The sequence below is a fragment of the Physeter macrocephalus genome, chromosome 14 (assembly GCF_002837175.3).
Source record: "Physeter macrocephalus isolate SW-GA chromosome 14, ASM283717v5, whole genome shotgun sequence".
In the NCBI taxonomy this organism is placed as follows: Eukaryota; Metazoa; Chordata; class Mammalia; order Artiodactyla; family Physeteridae; genus Physeter; species Physeter macrocephalus.
In genome coordinates this window covers 75,809,401-75,819,780 of record NC_041227.1, presented here as the reverse complement: position 1 = coordinate 75,819,780, position 10,380 = coordinate 75,809,401, and the positions used below count along the sequence as shown (strand labels likewise).

Here is a 10,380-nt window from a genome sequence, read left to right as displayed (position 1 = left end):
CAAGACAATCAAAACAAGAACAATTTCCTGGGTGGTCTCACACTTCCTGATTTCAAAATTTACTGCAAAGGTACAGTAATAAACATGGTATGATGCTGCCAAAAAGGCAGACATACAGACCAATGGAATAGCATAGAGAACCCAGAAATAAACCCTCGTATGTGGCCAAATGACTTTTGACAAGGCTGCCAAGATTACTCAATGGGAAAGGACAGTCTTTCAACAAATGTTGCTTGGAAAACCAGATATCCACATGTGAAAGAATGTGGGTAAGCTGAACCCTTACCTCACACCATGTATAAAAACTCAAAATGGATCAAAGACATAAATGTAAGAACTATAAAACTCTTAGAAGAAACACTGTTGGAAAAGCTTCATGACATTGGATTTGGCAATGATTCCTTGGATATGAAACGAAAAAGCACAGGCAACAAAACTAGATAAACTGAACTTAATAAACATTTAAAACTTGGGCAAGAAAGGACACTACCAACAGAATGAAAGGGCAACCCAAAGAGTGGGAGAAAAGATCTGTTAAGTCATGTATCTGATAAGAGCTTAATATCCAGAATATATAAAGAACTCCTACAACTTAAAAAAAACAGTGAACAATGGATTTGAATTTGTATTTCTCCAAATAAGATACAAATGGTCCACAAGCTCATGAAAATATGCTCAACATCACTAATAATGAGGGAAATGCAAACCAGTCCCACAATGAGACAGATACTGCTTTACACCCATTAGGATGGTTCTTATAAAAGAAACTTTTTTTTGTTTTTTGTTTTTTGAAATCAGAAAACAAGTGTTGGCAAGGATGTGGAGAAATTGGAATGCTTGTGCACTGCTGGTGGGGATGTAAAATGGTGCAGTCACTCTGGAAATCTATATGGAGGTTCTTCAAAAAATTAAAAATAGAACTACCTTATGTAATCCGGAAATTCCACTTCTGTATATATTCCCCAAATAACTGAAAGTTGGGAGCTGCACAGGTATTTCGACTGCCCCCAAAACAGCCACGTTCATTCCAGCATTATTCACAATAGCCGAACGATGAAAGCAATCCAAGAACCCATCAATGGATGAACGGGGAAAGAAAATGGGATATATACACAATGCAACATTATTCAGCCTTAAAAAGGAAGGAAATTCTGTCACATGCTACAACATTATGCCAAGTGAAATAAGCCAGTCACCAAAGAACAAATATCCTGTGATTCTTATGTAAGATTACCACAGTAGTCAAATTCATAGAGACAGAAAGTAGAGGGGTGCTTGCCTGCGGCTGGCAGGGAGGAGGATGGGGAGACAGTGTTTAATGGGAACAGAGTTTTTGTTTGGGATGATTAAAAAAAGTTCTGGAGACGGAAGATGGTGATAATTGCACAACGATGTGAATGTACTCAATGCCACTGCACTGTACACAGAAAAATGGTTAAAATGGTAAATTCTGTTATATATATTTTACAGTTAAAAAGAAGTCTAATAATCGTACTAACTTTGAAACCGTGATTGGAGAATCAGGGGCATAGACCATGTGTGGTTCCCCACACGACCTTTCTCTGACCTTCCTTGGTTCCTGAGGACCCAGGTCCCAGCAGTGCCACATTTGGGGAAGAATGCAGAGGCTCCTGGTCACTGAGGCACTGGCTCAGGACTCCCAACTCCGACTTTCAGGCAGCACTCGGGAGATGCTGGGTCTCCAGTGGGGAACTCTCTCCTGCCCTGGCTCTTCAGAGGCTGGTTTTCCTAGGAAACAGGGTCAGTGCCTGGGACACAGTGTGGGCGAGCCTGGCATGGAACCCGGGCCCTTCTCACCAGGATACCGACTCCAGACTCCTGACTATCGAGGCTAAGAAACAAATGTTCCCTTCACCCAACCGCCATCCACACGTCTACGCAACCACCAGGCTCCATGCCAACTCTCCAAGCGCACAAGCGCAACTCAGTGGCTCGTTTCAAACGAGTCCTGACCCCGGCTTGCGAGACCCTGTTACGCAGTGAGGACTGTCAGACAGATGGGCGTCTTCCCCGTCCAGCCTGACGGCACGATGACACCTGTCATTTTAGATACAGGCTCCTGTCATTCTGCAATCCAAGATGCTTTCTCACAAAAACAGCCAAGTGTTTGTAAAATAACTCATAATCAGCTCCAAAGAAAGAATGGGAGAGGGACTTCCGTGGTGGCGCAGTGGTTAAGAATCCGCCTGCCAATGCAGGGGACACAGGTTCAAGCCCTGGTCCGGGAAGATCCCACATGCCACGGAGCAACTAAGCCCGTGCGCCACAACTACTGAGCCTGCGCTCTAGAGCCCGTGAGCCACAACTACTGAGCCCTCGTGCCACAACTACTGAGCCTGCACTCTAGAGCCCGCGAGCCACAACTACCGAGCCTGCGTGCCGCAACTACTGAAGCCCATGCACCCAGAGCCCGTGCTCCGCAACAAGAGAAGCCACTGTGGTGAGAAGGCCGCGCACCGCAACAAAGAGTAGCCCCCGCTCGCTGCAACTAGAGAAAGCCCTCACGCGGCAACGAAGACCCAACACAGCCAAAAAATAATAAATTTATGAAGAATGAAAAAAAAGGAAAGAATGGGAGAGTCCGGTCAATTGGGCGAGACCCGGCCCCTCGGCCTCCATCCATGCTCCAGGGTGCAGCCTCGGGGGCCAGAGTCAAGCTGGATGAGGTTTAGGCTGTTCCTCCACGACTGGCTCTGGGGCTCTGGACCGTGGAGGAGCTGCGCACGCCGAGCCGCACGTCTCTGTGCAGTGGAGGGGCTGCGGGCCCACCTGTTTCCCAGGACTGGAGACCAGCACAGTGACCTCAAGTTGTAGCCATTGGTCCCACCCACCCCAAATGTGCTGGCACCCCAGTCCTAACCCAGCGCCACCACAAGTCTCGAGCTTTCGCTGCTTCTAGCACGTTTGTTTACGCCCCCTGGACTGGACTTGTGGTGAGGTTTGGGTGAACTCAGCTGCAGGCTTCACCCTGTGCTAGCCTGGGACACTGGGGTACAGGGCAGGCCTGGGGGTCGAGGGCCCCGGCCCCGAGGGGGCCTTGCTGTCTGGGCCCTGAGCTGTTCAGAGGCTGTCCTGCTCACTGCACATGTGGTACACTTCCCAAAGGGGCGAGTCCTTTTAAATTCAGAATCGTAATTTTAAAGGCACAACCCCTTCCTCCGTCCTGCCTCAGTTCCTCGTCCTGCCGACAGTACGTCCTGTGCTGGGGAGCCGTCCCTTCAATGTCTTCCAGGGCAGGGCTCTGCTGCTTGGTTCACTCCGTACCTGAGGTGCTGATGGAGGGGCTGCAGGATGATAAGCTGGTGGAGCTGAGGGCGAGGAGTGGGGCTCCAGGCACCGGGAACAGCCCCGCCGGGGACGCAGGTCCGGGATGAGGCCTCTGGGCGTCTCCCCTTCGCACACAGGTTACACAGCAGCAGCCCTGAAACACGTGAACACAGCTGGAAGGGACCAGATCCCTGGGCATCTCTGACGCCACCAGTCAGGACCAGCACTTCTGGTCAGCATCACAGCACATGCCGAGTGGTTGAGACCCAGGTCCCGGCCGAGACCCTGCCTGGACGCCGTGCCCGTCACCGTGGAGCCACACTGGGGCGCAGGCCGCGCTGGCCGGGGGGCCGAGGGAACACCTCACAGAAACAACTCATCCTTTTATAAAATATTTATTCTAAAAAAATCACACTGTACAAATTCAGATAGAACATTCTCAAGGCTCATACTTATAAAAATGTGAACATAACAGACTGGAGTTAACGAACAAACCTTCGTTGCTTCTTTCTAAATTAAGAAGGAAAAAGGGTTGCTTTGTTCCAAGTACAGTGACAGCAAATGTCTAGAAGACACCCAAAGAGCCAGCCTGTAAAAGAAGGTTCGCCGCCAGCTCTGCAGTTCTGTTTCCCGAGAGGAATCCGACCCCGCACGCAGGGGGAGTGCGCGGCCCCTGGGGCCCCGGGCCTCATCCATCCAGCCGGCTGCTCAGTGAGGCTCCCAAGGCTGGCTACGTACAGCGTAAAAGTTTGTGCTCAGAGAAAATCCAACACAGTTTGTTCATAATTTCCTGTTCTCTCACGAAGTGGGTTTTCTGTACACTTGTTACAAAGTTCTGTACAAAAGCATGAAGCTCCTGGGAGGTGTAACTTCTGAAAGTTAAAAATGACGACACAGAAACGTTTTCTACAGTTCAATCTGTACATTCACACAGAGGGAGGAACTCAATAAAAAAGAATTCACAAATCCCACACCAGGGAATCCTGGCTTCTTTAAAGGTTACTTTAAAAGCTGTGGGTACGTCTCAGCTCCCACCTCGAATGGCCTCACCTTCCTGAGGCTCATCCCCCTCCAACCATCGGGGGAACAAGCGCCCTCGCGGCCAACCGCGGCCGAGCTCACAGCCAGGGGTGCCAGGCGGGGTCCATGCGGCACAGGTTGTCCAGGCTGTTGGCGGCGGCCACCAGGGTGTTCACTTTGCTCTCCCCGCCCTCGAACTGGGCAAGGTTGTGCAGGCGGGTCACGATGGCCGTGACGGCCTTCTGCACGAGGGAGACCAGCTGCTGGCTGTCCATGCTCTCGGGCTGCCCGGCGGCCGACAGAGGGGATGACGTGTCCTCCTGCGTCTTCTTGTGCCAAGCAATGACCTCGTCGCGAAGCACGGTTCTCAGGATGCCGTCCACCTGGGGGGGCGAGGACAGAGCGGTCCGCGCCTAACCAACAACAGCCCCGAGGGCGGCTCCCCAGTGAGGGGCTCAGCCACGGCGGCCGATGGGCCACCAGCCTCAGCACCCGGGGCCAGGCGCCACAGGCACGCTGGTGGGGCCACCACAGCCAGACACGCGTGATGACACCGGTGGATTCTAAGCTGAAGAAAGAGGGAGGGGGAGGGAGGGAGGGGCCGGCAGCTGCCGCTCCCCCTGGGCCCACAGGGAGGGAGGTGGTGGCCGCAGCAGGAAGGTGAGGAGCACCGGGGGAGGGGACTGGAGGAGAAGGGCCGGGGACCCAGAGGCCAGCGGTGGCACTGACATCACCGACAAGATGGCGTGCCCACGACAGACACACCGTGCGCAGGTCCTCCTGAACCACAACGTGGGACCTCAGCCCATCGTCACCATCAAAGGACGCGGGAGCTTCGGTGAGGCACCAGGGCTGCTCAAAAGTAACTTCGACTGACAGGCTGAGGGTTTTATTCTGTGTTACCTGGCCCCAACAGAATGTGTGTTTAAAAGAGACTCCCACACAGCGTGGTCTCTCTATTAGCCTAACGTAAAGGCAGTCACTACATTTGGGCCCAGAGTTTGGAGAAGGCCCAGTTCCCTCCCGTCTACACCAGCTCAGACTGTGCAGAACTCCCGGTGTTTTTCCAAGTCGTAACAGGTCTTTAATATACAGAGGGCCTTCTTCACTCTTTCTAAAGTTTTCAATTAAATGCCACTCTAAGGATTACCCTGATTGCATAGAAACAGTTGTTCTGGAAACAAACGAGAACTTCGTATTTCAAGCCTTAAGCCAAAGTGGATAAAAGGGCACTGCCGTTCCCTGCGTTAGAGCAGACTCCTTTCTCAAGAAGGAACCGTAGGGCTCTGTGTTCTCCCTCGTGTTCATAACAGCTCATCGCTATATCCCACAACAGCAGCCCACACTGATGGGCATGTGCAACCGAAGATGAAAAAGAGCACAAGGTTCTGGTTCACAGTTCAGAGATTATTCCGTAATGTAAAACCTGTTCTATGTAAGTGTCTTGTGAAAGCAACCGGTGTCTGAAGCCTTCTCTAGACACAAACTGCTTATCTCGGAAAACAACAAACAAACAAACAGCAGTACAGCTGGTCTCAGAAATTAACAGAAAAAATAAAAGTACATCGTGTTCCGGCCCCAGCTGTGGAGAGACAGGATCAGGGTGAGAATGAACCGGATTTGAATCCCTGTCTTTCCTCCCCGAGCACAGTGCCGGGTGCAGAGTGTCACAGCCCCGGCGTGGCCAAGGGCATCTGCCACGTGGCATCTCACGGGGGTTCACTATTTGCCTCACGTGTCACGTCTGTTTAGGGCCCGTCACTGTAGCCCCAGTAAGACCGGCGCCATCCAACACGGACACACCTGCCCTCTTAAGCAGAAAGGTTTGCAAAATGAGAAACTGAAGGCAGCTATAAAATGGAGTAAACCAAACCGACACCCAGAGGTAGTAGCTGGGGAAATTATCCAGTAGAGGCTTCTAGATTGCTCTTTGTAAACCGGGTTCGGCATCCTAAACGCTCATGGACAGAGAACATTTTAAACCCCTTCTCCCTAGTGAATGCACTGTCAACGCACAGCAGCAACAGCTCTTCCCGCCTCCGCCTTGTCTGCAGATCAGGGGCTCCTGTGAGCCCACCACGTGCAGAGTTACCCAGTCTGTGCTCCTCACAGGACGACCCCTTACCTACCTTGAAGTTGGGCTGGGCGAAGCACCGGGCGACGGCGATCATGGATGCAGTCAACGGGCCAGAGACACCGATGGTGGTCAGAAACTCAGAAATGTTGGGTGTGAGGCGAAAAGGGACAGGACGGTTGGCATCTAAGTCTCCGGTTGCATCGTTTATATCAAATCGAAAGTAGGCCACGTTCAGCTTGCCGGTGTCCTGAAGTTCAGAAGGAGACGCTTTAGAAACGTAAACAGGAGGATGCAGAGTCTACAGGAGGGCTGGCTGCTCACATCAGGTTACCTGAGCGACCTGCAGCATCTCGGGGTTGAGTCTATTGAGATGCAAGACGAACTCCGCAAAGCCGATGAGCGCAAGCTGGATGGTGAACATCTTCCGGAAGGTCCAGTAGTCGGTGGCGTTGGGGAAGGTGTGCAGGGCCCACTCCTTAAGCATGCTGCGCGGCACCATGTTGCTCTGAACTTCCTTGAGGATGTCTCGAAGGACCTGAAATGACACATCCCTCCGTGACTCTTCCAGCTAATTCACTTATTTTTTTCCTTCAAAAAGAAAACTCTCATATTGTAATTTCCTTCTTGCTGAGCACCACCTGAGTGAACTCTGCTGACAAAGGCATATGCAGTGTCATTTGCCTCATCACGAGGATGCACAAAATTGGTCAATTTCCCGCCAAGGTTCCATGTCTTATGCCCGAAGCAACGATGGAGCTCTGTGAATAAAAGCCTCAGCTGCATGATGTGTAATGACCTGTTTCACCAAGAATTTAGGTAATTAGCTGAATACTACAACTCACCAACTACAGAATATACCAGGCCGATGAACAGAAGATCAAAAGAATAGTTGGATACTTCGTAACCAAGAACATTAAAGACAAAAGTTTTATAAACTGAAGGAGCTAGTCTTAAAATGAAATTAGATGTTACACAACACTTTAAACTGAATTCTGCACTGGAAGACTCACAATACTGTTTCAAACATCACATATTTAGAGATGGTCTCAAAAAAGAGTTCGTTGAGTTAATATGGCTCCTGTTAGACCAACTGGTAAAGGTATACAGGTCTCTTCTGGGCTAAGTCACACCCATGTGCTCTGAATAACCACTAGTACGCAGGCCGTGAGCAACCAAGAGCCATGCAGACTTCCAATCACGCATTGTTTCTGTTCGTTTCATCAGCAAAATGGAAAGAAGCCCTTCTGAGATGGCAGACTGAGGACTTCCAATATCTACTGCTCCATAAATGCAATGAGAACGCTGGCAAAAACCATCAACACAAACTTCTCCAGAATTCTGGAAATTAAAGGTTTGCAACAATCTGAGCAACTTTTATTCAAGAAAAAGAAGGCTGAATCTTGGTGAGAACGGTGAGCTTCGTGGCAGTTTAACTGTCCTATTCCCATCCCTTCCTCCCCAGCTCCACAGTGGCCCTGAAAACCAACAGCCTTGCATCCTCGGCAGCTGTAAAAACAAGCAGGCTAACAGCCACTGGAGTGGGCAGAATCAGTGTGGTGAGCCCAGAAAGGCCTGATCCCCAGAGGACGGTCACTGGTGACCTGTCGGCAGCTTCTGGAAAAAAACCCCCATTTACTGGGCTTGTCTGTTTGAACTCAGAGCACACAGGAAGGCGGCCAGACCAGGGACAAGCTGGGGAGTGAGACGACGTGGGGGCCTTGGAAAGCTCCACCACACTCCCGGGAACCCCGAAGGCCAGCCTCATGCTCGTGAGAAACCTCAGAAGGCCCACGCTCTCACTTCTGGTCGACAGTGAGATTCTGCACAAGCAGGCGGTGAAGGCTACGGCAGAGTTGTGAGCTACCCCCCATACACACACACAGACACACACACAGAGGGGCCCTCAAAAAAGGCCGAAAACTTACTGATTCAAGGCATTTAAGAAAACCTCTGTAAGTGATTGGTTCAAGATGGCGGAGTAGAAGGACGTGCTCTCACTCCCTCTCGTGAGAGGGAATCACAACTAACTGCTGAACGATCACCGACAGGAAGACACTGGAACTCACCAGAAAAGACACCCCGCATCCAAAGACAAGGGAGAAGCCACAGTGAGACGGTAGGAGGGGTGCAATCACAGTAAAATCAAATCCCGTAACTGCTGGGTGGGTGACTCACAGACTGGAGAACACTTATACCACAGAAGTCCACCCACTGGAGTGAAGGTTCTGAGCCCCACGTCAGGCTTCCCAACCTGGGGTTCCAGCAACGGGAGGAGGAATTCCCAGAGAATCAGACATTGAAGGCTGGCGGCGTCTGACTGCAGGACTTCAACAGGACTGGGGGAAACAGAGACTCCACTCTTGGAGGACACACACAAAGTAGTGTGCTCATCGACCGGAAGATACTGGAACTCACCAGAAAAGACACCCCGCATCCAAAGACAAGGGAGAAGCCACAGTGAGACGGTAGGAGGGGTGCAATCACAGTAAAATCAAATCCCGTAACTGCTGGGTGGGTGACTCACAGACTGGAGAACACTCACACCACAGAAGTCCACCCACTGGACTGAAGGTTCTGAGCCCCACGTCAGGCTTCCCAACCTGGGGTTCCAGCAACGGGAGGAGGAATTCCCAGAGAATCAGACATTGAAGGCTGGCGGCGTCTGACTGCAGGACTTCAACAGGACTGGGGGAAACAGAGACTCCACCCTTGGAGGGCACACAAAAAGTAGTGTGCATATCAGGACTCATGAGAAGGATCAGTGATCCCATATGAGACTGAACCAGACCTGCCTACTAGTGTTGGAGGGTCTCCTGCAGAGGTGGGGTGGGGGGCTGTGGCTCACAGTGAGGACAAGGACACTGGCAGCAGAAGTTCTGGGAAGTACTCCTTGCCGTGAGCCGTCCCAGAGTCCACCATTAGCCCCACCAAAGACCCCGGGTAGGCTCCAGTGTTGGGTCACCTCAGGCCAAACAACCAACAGGGAAAGAACCCAGCCCCACCCATCAGCAGTCAAGCAGATTAAAGTTTTACTGAGCTCTGCCCACCAGAGCAACAGTCAGCTCTACCCACCACCAGTCCCTCCCATCAGGAAACTTACACAAGCCTCTTAGATAGCCTCATCCACCAGAGGGCAGACAGCAGAAGCAAGAAGAACTACAATCCTGCAGTCTGTGGAACAAAAACCACATTCACAGAAAGACAGACAAGATGAGAAGGCAGAGGGCAATGTACCAGATGCAGGAACAAGATAAAACCTCAGAAAAACAACTAAATGAAGTGGAGATATGCAACCTTCCAGAGAAAGAATTCAGACTAATGACAGTGAAGATGATCCAGGACCTTGGAAAAAGAATGGAGGCAAAGATCGAGAAGATGCAAGAAATGTTTAACAAAGACCTAGAAGAATTAAAGAACAAACAAACAGAGATAAACAATAGAATACCTGAAATGAAAACTACACTAGAAGGAATCAATAGCAGAATAACTGAGGCAGAAGAATGGATAAGTGACCTGGAAGACAGAATGGTGGAATTCACTGCTGTGGAACAGAATAAAGAAAAAAGAATGAAAACAAATGAAGACAGCCTAAGAGACCTCTGGGAAAACATTAAATGCAACAATATTCGCATTACAGGGGTCCCAGAAGGAGAAGAGAGAGAGAAAGGACCCGAGAAAATATTTGAAGAGATTATAGTCGAAAACTTCCCTAACATGGGAAAGGAAATAGCCGCCCAAGTCCAGGAAGTGCAGAGTCTCATACAGGATAAGCTCAAGGAGGAACACACCAAAACACATAGTAATCAAATTGGCAAAAATTAAAGACAATGAAAAATGACTGAAAGCAGCAAGGGAAAAACGACAAATAACATACAAGGGAACTCCCATAAGGTTAACAGCTGATTTCTCAGCAGAAACTCTGCAAGCCAGAAGGGAGTGGCATGACATATTTAAAGTGATGAAAGGGAAGAACCTACAACCAAGATTACTCTACC

At 50.4% G+C, this 10,380-nt stretch overlaps 1 protein-coding gene across 11 annotated transcripts in view; it reads right to left on the bottom strand.

Moving 5' to 3' along the window:
- Positions 1-3,667: 3,667 nt before the first annotated feature.
- TRRAP (transformation/transcription domain associated protein) overlaps positions 3,668-10,380 on the bottom strand; it is a 112,466-nt gene continuing 105,753 nt past the window's right edge. For 9 of the 11 annotated variants that reach the window (XM_028500108.2, XM_028500114.2, XM_028500112.2 and 6 more), the window contains 3 exons: positions 6,717-6,920; positions 6,438-6,632; positions 3,680-4,691 (listed from right to left, as the gene is read on the bottom strand). In XM_028500108.2, the coding sequence (XP_028355909.1) occupies positions 4,407-4,691; positions 6,438-6,632; positions 6,717-6,920 (684 nt within the window). In that variant the 3' untranslated portion in view covers positions 3,680-4,406. Of the gene's footprint in view, positions 4,692-6,437; positions 6,633-6,716; positions 6,921-10,380 lie in introns of all 11 variants that reach the window. The other 2 variants (XR_008619436.1, XM_024118908.2) reach the window with 2 other exon arrangements.